The sequence below is a fragment of the Vanellus vanellus genome (assembly GCF_965231255.1).
Source record: "Vanellus vanellus genome assembly, chromosome: 1".
NCBI classification, from domain to species: domain Eukaryota; kingdom Metazoa; phylum Chordata; class Aves; order Charadriiformes; family Charadriidae; genus Vanellus; species Vanellus vanellus.
The window spans coordinates 57,853,664-57,866,201 of NC_138905.1; the positions used below are offsets into that span (position 1 = coordinate 57,853,664).

The following is a 12,538-nucleotide window of genomic DNA, read 5'->3' on the forward strand; positions in this document are numbered from 1 at the left end:
TGTTCCCATGTGTCGTGGTTTAGGCCAAATCCACCACTGGGGACCCGAGGGACCCCAGACGGGACCGACAGATGCTCCCCTCTACCCCTCTACAAAGAGAGAGGCAGAGGAGGAAAAAGAGACTTATGAGTTTAGAAGAAACTAAACTACTTTAATGAAATATTAATAATAAAATAAAAAGAAATAATGAAAAATATATACAAAATTGTATCAAGCTCCCGAGATGACAATCACGTCACTGGCTGGCACTGGGGCAGTCCCAGGCTGGACTCAGTGACGGACAGGAACTGGATTCCGGATCTGGATTCAGGATTGGGATCACAGGCAGACAAACAGAGTCCTCCTCAGACGTTAGCCATTGAAGGAAGAGCCCGTGACCCTTTGATCCCTCAGCTTTTATACTGAGCATGAGGCAGGTGGGATGGAATACCCTGTTGGTCAGTTTTGGGTCACCTGTCCTGTCCGCTCCTCCCTGCAGGTGGGACCCCACTATGCTTTTCCGCTTCCGACCCTCCAACGTGGCAAATAACAGAGTTGGTTGGCCTTGGGTGTTATAGCAATAAGTATAAGCAGGAGCCTCTCTGCATACCATGCCTGGGCATCAGCTATAAACAATTTTGGCCTTATCACTCTGAGAGAGTGAACATTGTCTGCACAATATGCAGTTAATTTCAGTTGTTAGAAGAGGCCCAGCTAAGAAGCGAAGTTACTGAACAAAATTGGTTCTGTTTTACCTCAAACCAGGACACCATGTCCTCTGCCCAGCCAGCATGCTTCTGCTCTGACCTTCAGGGTCTTGTATTTGTGGCTTCCTTGATTTTCAGGCTTTCCTCTCAGAACGTCGCCAGCAGTACCATTGACACCTTGTGTTTTGTGTGAGGCCACACTCTAGTCCATAGTTCCATTCTGAAGGACCTTTCTGCATTAGTGCCTGCAGTGGATCAAACTGGTGTAGAGGCTTACAATTCCTTTTGTTCCTTCTCTGAACCTCAGTGTGATGTTAGAGATTTCCTTCCTCCACTTCATCATGTCAGGAGCTCTTGTGTAAGCCAGGAATTAGAGTAATATGAAGACAACTAGAAATTATTTCAAATTTGGACCATCTGTGCTGGCTGGGCCCGATATCCTCTCACATAATTCCTTATTGATCAGGTGGAAGGGAATTGCAAGGTAGGGTGGGAGACACATAACTGGTGTCATAAAATAGTTGGCACCATGATACCTGCCCTGTGCAGTGGGCCATGGTGGCAGAATTGCTGTGCGGTGTAGAAGAGTTCAAATCCTTTGAGTTGTCTCTTGGTGCGGTTACTCTGTTTTGCTCCAGCTGGCTGCTGTTACATGAAGACAGCACTGTTGGCTGGCACTTTCTGCAGCTGACAGGTGGAAAAGATTTTCTCTTCCACAACTTTCTATTTCCTCTCAGATCAGAGGAAAAGGTAAAGCCAGTGCCTTTGGAATGGCCTGCATTGGAGCATGTTGATACCTTCAGCCATACCATAGTTGCTTTAATCGTGCTGCTTTCACACTAATGAATAATTAACTGCTGTGTGCATATGCACAAACATGCTGGTCATGGGCATCTCTGCAGGGTCAGGCTGACCTGCAGACGATCACAGGGTGCTGCTTACCTCAGCACACAATCTTTTGGCCTTGCTGCCAATTTGTTATCTCTTTGGCCACCAGCTGACCAAAGCTAATGTCTCCATGACCTGCCTCAGTAACAGGCAAGTGGTGACCCCTCCCCAGCCTTCTCGAAGCATGAGCACGCAAACAGATTGAGGTGAGCTAGGTGTGAATTTGCAGCAAGTCAGCTCACACACTGTACCTCCACCAAGGTAGGTGCAAGGTGGCTCACGGGAGAGCGGCAGGCTATTTTTGTTTCCAAGGGTAACAGCTTTCCCACAAGAAGTTACCATGAAGAAGCCAATCCATCATAGCTGGTTTGCGTGCTTGTCATCAGCGCTGTATGCGAAAGCACGAACCTCAGCTTCCCCAAATTCAGCTGTGCCTGTCAAGGCCCTGCTCTGAGGCAAGTGTTCACTAAAGCAGACCAATTTTCCTGCCTGTTGCAAGTCAAGCCACGCTGTGCTGGCCCCTATGCGTTAGAAGAAAGACTTTTGCCCTCCTTATGCTGTGGAACTGGCACAGTTTGGGGCATGCCTGTAATTTTCAGGGGAGTACGGTTCGTGGATCAGAGATGATGCCTTGTCCTGTGTTTTCCCGAGACCCCTCTGCGGCTGATGCTTTGGAGCCTCTAGGGCCTATCTGCTTTTGAATATAAAACTGCAGTCTCTTACTGAAGGATTTTACCTTATGAATTTTCAGCAGAAAGCTGGGGAAGTTGGCAACAGGTGGCTTGCTATTGTGTTCTCCTCTCCCTCTCTCATTTCTTGCCCCCTGCATATTGCTGCCATTACCCATCAAAGCATCAAACTGAGTCAGATATAGAAAAGGAGATGAAAAACACAGGGTGATGCGTTGGTGCCAGCCGAAATGACCCTTTCTATCCCCCTTCCCGGAAAGCTGCGATAGCAGCTCAGAGGGCTATGCTTCATGACTTCATCCCTCCCCACTGAGGGGAGATGGGCAACATCATTATCGGCTGCCGGGGAGTCCTGACTCGGTGCCAGCAGTGGAAATGTCCTCGGATGTGGCTCCTCCTCCACCCCAAGGGTGACTGGAACCTGCTGGGAAGAGGGGTAGGCGCTGGGAAGATGGAGGAAGAGCTTGGGGGGGGGGGTGTGAGATGGGAAGAAAGAGGTGCAAACTCAACCGCTTCTCTGCGATGATGTCATGGCAACAAGGTACGTCAACCATGCTGTCAGGCAGTCGGGGCAGGCTTTGAAGCTCTCTAGCTCTTCCCCGGTGCTGCAGGCTCGCGTCTGACTCGCTGAAAAATCTTTTGGTTAATATTTAATGCTGGCATTGAAGTGCTAAGGGTGGCAAGTGCCCCACCTAATCCTCCTGCCTCTGCTTTCCAATGGGATGCTAAATCAGGGTGGGGGGATAGGATTGCAAGATCCCCTAGCCCAGGGATGGGACTCCCTGTCAGTAGGGTGGCTTCAGTCCATAGGGTCCCTGTCCCTGTCTGGGTTTAGGATGTAGGAGGGAGGTTTCTATCCCCCCCCAGCCCAGTTTGGAGCACTGGAAGAAGGAGGGTCTCCCTCTCCCCTCTGTCCCCCAGGGCTGGCTCTGGAATAAAGCAATCTGTGGCCCTGCTCCGGGAGACGAGCCCAGCTCCTTTGATGCAAGCGGTGAGCACATGTTTTTTGTTGGTGTTTTTTTTTTTTTGCTTAGCAATGACCTAACGATCCCATGTTCCAGCTACAGCCCCTCCTAGGCGCCTTCTTTCCAAACCGTACGTCCGGACTGGATCCAGCAAACCTCATGGAGCAAGACGCCGTGTTCCCTTCCCCGGGGAAGCCATCTGCTCCCCTCCGCCCGGCTCCTTCTGCAGGGCTTCGAGCTCGCCAGCCAGGCTGGAAAGCTGTCCTCCTCCTCCTCCCCATTCGCCCCGGCTCCCATCGGCCATCTTGTCAGCGCAAGGCACAGGGAAGGGAACGCGGGGCTGGCTGAATCTGGGGCGTCTGATGGAGTCAGCCGGAGGCGGTTTCCAGGCAACTGTCGCGCCGTGGGACACGACGAGCCAAGAACACCGCGTTCTCACTGCACCGCCTGGGAGGGGGCCGAGCCCGGCACGGATGGAGCCGGCACGGGACGGTGCGGAGAGGGCAGTGCAAGTGAGAGGGTAGTGCAGGGATGACAGCAGAGGAGGGGGTTTCCAGTTTACCCCCTCCTGCCCACCTCTCATCATACCCTCCCTGGCTTGGAGCGAGGACGTCCGAGCTGGCTGCTGCTACATCACACAGAGAGGAAGGACCATGTGATGTACAGGGTTTCACATGCCCTCTGCATCCTTTGGGAAATTGAAAAGAGGAAAAACATCACTCCAAACTCTGTACCCAAGTTCCCAGGATTGTTACGGGTGGTCCCGTGCTTCTCTGTCCCTTAACAAATCCAGAGCTCCCTCCCTACAAGTCACCGACCATTTTTGCCCATGTAGCCCAGCTTTGTGTCCCTGGATGTCACTGGAAAAGTAAATTTCTTGTAAAAATGGGCTGTCCTCCCCTTCCACAAGCTGCCAGTCCTCCCCGGTGGTCGGTGGGTCCCGCTGTCCCTCTGTGCTGATGCCTGAGGCAGCAGGCAGCATCCCCACTCCTGCCTGCCTGCTTTAGAGGCCCCAGGAGCATCCCTGCCCGTGAACCTCACCTGCCTGACAGCCCTTCCTTACACTGCCAGCCCAGCTTTTCCCCTCCCAGTGATGCTGATACTCACATCCCCTTTGTTTTGCCCAGTTTGAGTGGTTTTTGAAAGGTGAGTTGAGTACCAGTGATTTTGAATAGATGGGGAGAGTGATAAATTCCTCTGGCTGAGCAGCAGGAGAAAAACCTCTCCTGGACTACGAGCGTGCAGATATGATGGACATGGGGAATGGGGCTGCGTAGTGCTGGGCAGGGCGGGTGCTGCAGAGGGACAGAACCGCTTTAATGCCCTCGATACCAAGAATGTTCTGCAGCCCCGTGTGTGCAGGTGACAGCACAGAGGGACAGGATGGTGCAAGGGTTATCTGCAGCCATCGCTGTCCCCGAGCCAGCCTTGTGGCTATTGATTTGGAACTTGCCCAGTTCACGCTAACCTTTGGTGATGCCAGCTCGCCCCTTATCAGCACTGATAAACCCCACAGCAACCTCCCGCCCCATCCTGCTGCCAGCCTGGTGGTGTCACCCTGCGAGGTGCTGCGGTGACAGATCTTTCCTGTGACTCTGCCCTTGCACCGGTTGCTCTTTTGCTGCGATGCTCTAAAATCAGGACGTCTCACTCCTATTTTGGCATAGACGGTGTGGCCGCACCAACTCTCTTTTGGCCCTGGGTGGGTGCCCACCCCTAGCTGAGCGTCTCGGGTGAGGAAGGATGCGGCGCCGGCTGCAAACACTTTTCCAAAGGAAATTTAAAGTCAGCCTCCTCTTTCTCCTGCTCTTGGCCCTCCTGGTGCACCTGGTGATGGATTTGGCTCTCCCCGCAGCCCGTGGGCCCTGTGGCTGCAACACGAAAGCACCGAAAGCCTCAGGCATCCCGTCCGGCAGCCCTGTGCTGGCTGGCCCCAAAAAGCTGAGCCTGCGGATCCTTCAGGATTTCAGTGGCAGCAACGGCTCCTTGGAGAAAAGCTCCCAGCCGCAGGGAGTGGGGCTGCGCGCAAGGGCTGGAGAGCCGGGGGTCCGGCGCCAGAGCCGAGAGGGGAATGCAGGGCGGACCGAGGGATCAAAGCTGGTGGCACTCTTCAAGCATCCTCTTTACAACATCCCAATCCCGGAGGTGACAGAGAAAGACAAGCTGTTTGTCGTCAACCCCATGGAGAAGTTCAGCCTGCGCAGCAGCGGGAGTGACGAATGGTGAGCAGCGAGCTCAGCCCTGGCTTGTTTTGGGGGGATACGGGGTTTGAGGGGACAGGCGGCAGGGACCAAACATGTCATTTCCCTGCGTAGATCAGCATCCTACCCCGGAGGGGCCCTGATAGCCAAGCATGCTCTTTTTGTACCTCAAGTCTTCTCTTAAACCTGAATTTCTGGGCTGCTACCCGGGAGCCTGTGGCACATGGTGAAGCCAAAGGGGACTCTTGAATTATTCATAGTATTATGTAGGGTACCTTTTAGGTGATCTCCTCATCTCCAATGCAGATTAGCCTTTGGTTTCTCTCTCTCTATATATATATATGAGGAAGTCCCCACTCCAGATTTCTAACCAGTTTCATCCCCCCCCACCCCCCCCGACACGTTGAAGATGCAAAGCCTGCAATGTAGGTTACTCTAACCATGAGACTGTTCCCGTCCTGCATCTCGCAGGGCATCACCTGACCTCTTTAGGCTCGGCCGTATGGTGAGCTCACCGTTGCCGGCTGCCTATTTTTATCACTGGACTACTAACCTCTAATTAGGAGGGAAGATATTAAAAGCTTTAGCGTCAATAACACGTAGCAGCTTCCTTATGGAAAGCACACCTTCCAAACATAGTGGCTGCTAAAATTGGGAGAGAATAAAAGCTGGTTAAAGAGCTGGTTTCCACAAATGGGCATTTGCCTTGTCTCTGAGGACCACCCTCCCTATGGATAACCATGGGAGATGGGTCTGGTTTGATGAAATTGGGCCACAGTCTGCACTTTCTGAGAGAGAGAGAGGTGGATTTGGGTTAATAGATGCCCTGGGTGGGACTGTCCCATTGCAGTGCTGGTGGGTGCTGGTGCAGAGGAGGGGCAGATACCCCCAGGAGCCCCCCTTGAATGCCAGCAAACTGCAGATTTGCAGGAGGCACAGAGACAGGGGTAGCACTAACCCAAACTCATCCCCTCCCAGGGGAAACCAGGAGCGTGCAATAAACCCACCCAAGGGGAGCTGGACGTTGAGGGTGGGAGTTCAGGCTGGTGGTGGGGATGGCTGGGAAGCCCCTCCTCCTCCACCCTTGTTTTACAAATATGTATGTGCCCCCACTGAGCACATGGGTGTGTGTAGCCAGTTGTATTCCCGGGAGCTAATCCCTGGGGAAATATGACAAGATGAGCTGCTCTGTCAGGGGAATAAAAGCATGGATAAGAGGAGCAGAATCAGCCCAGGGCTTTTCCATGGGGGATGTGAGGGAAGCCACTGAGACCCCTTTAGCCACGCTGGTGCGTCTCTACGGCCACCAGCCATGGGTGGAATCTGCCCAGGTGCCAGGAGCCCCAAGAAGGGTCCATGGGGCAGGGGTTTTTACCACCATCCAGGGCTTGTGCTGGGTCTTCCCCTCACCTCACCCTCCATGCACTGGTTCCTGGGAAGGGCCTGGGGACACGGTGCCTATCCCATTCCAACTAAACTCTGTTGTTGTTGGGGTGGTGGTGGCTATTGGGCTGCAGGGTCAGCAGCAGTAAAGCCGAGACGCTCCTCCCGACAGGGAAGACGGCCTACGATACCTACCCCGCCTGGCTCAAATTCCACATTGGCATCAACCGCTACGAGCTGTACCCCCGCCAGGATCCCCTGATGCCCACCCTCCTCCAGGACCTGGCCACGCAGAGGATCATCAGCTCGGGTACCACCTCCCTGTCCGCACCCCTGCCCGCACCCCTGCCCGCACCCCTGCCCCACTGCCTGCTGCCCACCCCCCTCATCCCTGTGTGCCCCCTTTCAGTCCAGAAGTCCGGCGGGACCCAGCTCAAGCTCATCATGACGTTCCCAAATTATGGGCAGGCTCTCTTCAAGCCCATGAAGTGAGTAGAGCCGGAGACAACCTCATACCCCACCCACACGGTCCTGTTAGGTGGTGAGGCACAGCTGGAGGACACTACGGAGGGAGAAATGTTTAGTTTGCTGCCCCCCACCCCAAAATTGAGGCGAGCATGTTGGTCCCCTTCTCGCCTTCCCTGGTGGTGCTTGCGGCAGGCTGGGAGCAGCTTGTGATGGGGTAGTGACCTCCAGTGGTGGAAAGAAGAAGATGGTCCATGAGTACCCTCCAGTCCATGAGGGCTTCCCAGCCCTTGGGTTGGGAGCAGGGGGTGTGTGGGCACCTGGCTGGGGGATTTGGGATCGCACCACCCAGCAGGGAACGACTGGAGGAGACTAGGTCTGGCTGTGTCTCCAGTAGTACGAGGGACACAAGGTGCGGGGTGGTTTGGAGCCAAGCCCACATTCGGGGTGACTCCGTCCATGGCCATGGCCCCCACCTTCCCCTCTCCTCCCAGGCAGACCCGGGACCAGGAGACCCCCATCGACTTCTTCTACTTCTCGGACTTTGAGCGGCACAATGCAGAGATTGCAGCCTTCCACCTGGACAGGTGAGTGCAAGGTTTGCATCCAACTCTGCCCTCCTGTGACAGCAAAGCAGCAGAGAAAATGCTCCTTCATCCCAGCTCTTCCTCCCCAGTGTGAGGGATATCTGCATCTCACGGTGGTTTTAATAACTCATTGCGAAAACCAGTCTGGGTTGGCAAGAAAAGGTTTCGTTCTGCGTTTCAGAATCCTGGATTTCCGGCGAATCCCTCCAGTTTCTGGCCGTTTGGTCAATATAACAAAGGAGATCCGTGACATCACGACAGACAAGAAACTGGCCAAGACTTTCTTCATCTCCCCAGGTGAGCTCTCACTGCCATCCATCCTCCTGTATGGCTGCCCACGCGGAGCTCACTTAGAGCCAGCTCTTCCTGCCCTGACTGGGGCAAACTGTCCCTTTGGGGACTGCTCCAGGTCCCACCAGGTCCAGGACTCAAGGCTTTCCTTGCCATTGCTTTGCTGGTGGCACATGGCCACAGTGCATGGAGCATCCTTACCTGGCTGCTTGCTGGACCACCCTGGAAGGGGGTAGCATCAGGCTGTCTGCCCTCCTGCTCTCTGTCAACCTTTGCTTTGTCCCCACTGCCAGCGGGCAACGTCTGCTTCTACGGGGAGTGCTCCTACTACTGCTCCACTGAGCACGCCCTCTGCGGCAAGCCGGACCGGCTGGAGGGCTCCATGGCCGCGTTGCTGCCTGACAAGACCTTGGCCAAGCGCCGCTCCTGGCGCAGCCCTTGGCGCCGCTCCTACCACAAGAGCAAGAAGGCTGAGTGAGCCGGGGCACAGAGGTCACGGGGGGCATGGGGGGCATGGGCGGCACGGGGCAGCAGAGCTGTGGGATGGGAGGGGGCCACCCCACGGCCGCTCTCACGGCCCCGTCCCCCCCGCCCCGTCTTCTGCCCTGCAGGTGGGAGCTGAACCCCAACTACTGCACGCAGGTGCGAGAGACGCCGCCCTATGACAGTGGCCATCGCCTCCTCGATCTCATCGACATGACGGTCCTTGATTTCCTCATGGGTGAGCCCCACTGTGCCAGCGCTGGGGGCTGCGGGGACCCCTCAGGACCAAGAGGCACAAGCAGAAGGATGAGAGATGCCGGGGAGGTCCCAGCTGAACACCCCAGGCACAGGAAGCGTCTCCCAGCAGGCTCCCACGTGCAGCCCCTGGGGAGCCGGGACCGGTGGCCACACTCCCTGGGGCTCGTGCTGCCCCTCCCGTCCCCGCGGCTGCTCCTTCCTCCCCTTACTGTCCCCCTGCCATCATCTGACTTGGAGAGCTTCCCATCTCCTCGTCCCCAGCCACCCAGCCATGCCTTTGCCATTACTTCTGCTCCATTTGCTGCTGTTGTCCCTCCACGGGGCTGCCAGGATGACAAAGGGCCTGGAGACCCCAGGGTATCTGCTCTGGTTGCCCCCCCAACCATGGCCACCATATGGGCACCTTAGAGGTGCCCCCAGCCCTTTTCCCCAGCCTCCGGGTTTCAGTCTCGCAGCAGGAGGGTGCTCCATGTCCCTGCTCCCACCTCTTGGCCCACCACCCGATGCCTAATTTGTTGCCCCACCGCAGGCAACATGGACCGGCACCACTACGAGACCTTCGAGAAATTTGGGAATGACACTTTCCTGCTCCACCTGGACAACGGGCGTGGGTAAAGTGGGGGGGTGGGAGGAAGCAATCCCAGCAAAGGGGTGGGGGAGACGGCGGGTCTTGCCGAAAAGCACCCTGCGTTGGGCCCTGAGCCATGGGGCCATGCCACCCTGATGCCCACCGGTAGGCTTCTCCCCCCCCAGCTTTGGCACACACTCGCGCGACGAACTGTCCATCTTGGCCCCTCTCCAGCAATGCTGCAGGTAAGGGGGTCCCGCCGCCCCCCCCCCTCCCCCCCCAAGCTGCCATCAGAGGGGGGGAGAGGCTCCGTGGGTTGAGACCTCTCCTTCCTCATCTTCACCAGCATCAAGAAGTCGACCTACCTGCGGCTGCAGCTGCTGGCCACCCAGCCCTACCGCCTGAGCGACCTGCTGCGGGAGGCGCTGGCCACCGACCCCCTGGCCCCCGTCCTGGCCGAGCCCCACCTGCGGGCGCTGGACCGTCGCCTGGGGAAGGTGCTGGCAGTGGTGGGACGCTGCCTGGCCAGGGCGGTCCGCCCGGACGAGGTGCTGGTGGATGATGTGGGGTCACGGGTGTGATGGGGGGAGCTCGGTACCCCGCTGGATTGGGGTGTTAGGGAGCGGCATGCAGCTCCGACTCTGCGTAGCGTTGGTTTGCGGCGGCGCCGGAGGCAGCGGCGCGATGCACCAGGGAAGCGGGCTGTAAGGATGGCCGGGATGGGGAGGGTATTTAAATAAAAAGGTTGGCCTAGTGGAGAAGACATGAGCTGAGAACTTCCCCACCAGGGCTGCTTTCCCAGCCCTGGCCTGTCCTTGCATGCTTGGACGTGTCACTTCAGCCCTCCAAAGCCTTTTAGGAAAGGGGAGGGATTTTTCCTGCCTTTCCCCAGCAAGGGCTGCCAAACTCGAGCGGTTGGAAAGCTCCTTCTGTTCCCCCCCCCTCCCCCCCCCCCAGCACGGTGATGTGCTGGTGACCCCCAAAAGAGAGCTGAGGCTCCCCACTGCTGGTGTGGGGAAACTGAGGCACGAGCTCCTGGCCTCTCGCCACAGCCCTGCCCCGCTCTTCCCACGCCCACCCGAAACACCCCCATGGCTCCGGCATTGCCACCTCCTCCACAGCTCCTGGGGTGCAGCAAGGGGGGGACAAGCCCCACTACCCCCCTACCCAACCCCGCCCCAGCATCTCACACCCCCCCCCCCCAAATTCCCTGGGAACCACTGCTGGTTCCCTCCCTGCCCGAAAAAGTGGCTCCTGGGAGGGGACGGATTGACCTGGGGCCATGTACCCTATTTAGTGCCCGGTGGCTCAGCACCAGCTTATCCCCTGAGCCTCCCGGGGGGGTTAATCCGCGGCAGGGTTACATCAGCCAGGGCAGGTGCCACCACTACGGCCACCACCGGTGTCCCCAGGATGGCGTGGCCACAGATAAAGGTGCCACCGGGGGAGAAGAGATGTTCTCCAGCCTGATCTGTCACCCACAGGGTGATGGGAAGCTGCAGGAGAGGCTGGCACAGCGGGAGACGGAGCTGCCCTGGAAAAGCCAAGCGGAGCTTTAGGCCAGAACAAAAAATGGGCTCAAAAAGGAGGGAGGGAAAAAAAAAAAAGAAAAAGAAAAAAAAAAAAAAGAGGGAAACAAAGAGGATCTGTCTGCGTTACACAACGGGGCCGGGGACTCTGAATGGGGGTTTGTTGCGGTGTGGCCCCCCCCCCCCCCCCCCGACACGGGCGGCACGTCCTCCTGGTCCTCCTGCCCGTGCCCCCGCTTGAGCGCCAAACCCCCAAACCCCGGCACACGGGGAGGAAAAGGCTTCGGGGCTGTTTCGCAACAGGTTACTCCCCTTCTGCCAGCTTCATATTTTCTAACCCTTTCTATAAACAACCTTTTTCTCTCCGTACCCAAAGCCGGCGGGGCTGTTCCCGCCCCGTGCCCCACAGACGGGACCCCACAACCGCCTCCAGACTCGGGCAGCCGGTTCCCCCCCCCCCCCCCTTCCACCCCCACTCCCCAGGCAAATCTTTTCCTGAGGCGCTGTGGGATTTAAACACCGGGGCGTGGGAGGGCGGCTGTTTTCTCAGCCCGGCAAGTTGGCACAAGGTCCCGGCTGCGCCGTCACCGTCACCCGTTCAAAGTCCCACGGGAGCAGCCGGGTTTGGCTGGTGACCCCCCTCCCTCCACGCCGAGCCGGCCCGGCCGCCCGTGGGGTGGGGGGGAGAGGGATGGTAATGGGGCGTCTGAGGCCGCGGTCCCGGGGAGCAGCAGAACCCGCCTGCCCGGTCGAGGCGGCGTGGGCACACGGGCGTCAAGCGGGGCTGCCCACACCGCAGGACGGGTTCGGCTGTGCCGGCTGGTGCGTGGGGGTGCTGGGTATTTCCCACCCCAACTGGGGCTGGCAATGACAAAAACAGCCGCCCCAGTAAAACCCAAACTGGGCCAGGGCGCAGCCCTGCGCCTGGGAGTCCCCATTTTGGGCCACCATGGCCGGTGGGATTTGCCCGGTGGCCTGCCAGCGTGGGTGCACATGGCGGGGGGTGTGGAGGGGGGTAGACCCCCGGGGGGCTGAGGGGTTTGATGATCAGGTCCCTGCGGGCAGCCAGGGGGTGGGGATGGGCCCTCCCGATCTCCCCCCGCTTCCCCATAAGTGATAATAATAAAATAAAATAAAATAAAATAAAATAAAATAAAATAAAATAAAATAAAATAAAATAAAACAAAATAAAATAATAAAATAAAATAAAATTATATAAAGTAAGATAAAATGAAATGAAATGAAATAAAATAAAATAAAATAAAATAATAAAAACAAAATTATGGTGGTGATAATAATAATAATAATAATAATATTTATTTTTACAAAGGGGATACCGAAGGGGCCCGGGGGGGGGGAAGGGGGGCGGCGGCGGCCCCGGCGGGCGCGCGCGCGCGCGGTGAGGCGGGGCGTGGCGGTGGCGGCGGCGGTGGTGGCGGCGGCGGCGGCGGCGGCGGCGGCGGGAGGGGGGGGGGGCGGGACCGGGCCGGGGGGGGGGGCGGAGGCGGCGGCCGTGGCCGGGTCCGCCTTCCCCTGCAAAACAAA

At 57.3% G+C, this 12,538-nt stretch overlaps 1 protein-coding gene across 1 annotated transcript; it reads left to right on the forward strand.

Annotated features, from left to right (window-relative positions):
- Positions 1 to 4,971: 4,971 nt before the first annotated feature.
- On the forward strand, positions 4,972 to 10,045 carry LOC309669474 (extracellular serine/threonine protein kinase FAM20C-like; the record flags this gene model as incomplete). The annotated part of the gene is made up of 10 exons (XM_082480168.1): positions 4,972 to 5,450; positions 6,947 to 7,122; positions 7,222 to 7,300; positions 7,772 to 7,864; positions 8,046 to 8,161; positions 8,449 to 8,629; positions 8,767 to 8,876; positions 9,426 to 9,507; positions 9,650 to 9,709; positions 9,811 to 10,045. 10 exons carry the CDS (start codon positions 4,972 to 4,974, stop codon positions 10,043 to 10,045), a joined length of 1,611 nt encoding a protein of 536 aa, XP_082336294.1.
- Positions 10,046 to 12,538: the final 2,493 nt, after the last annotated feature.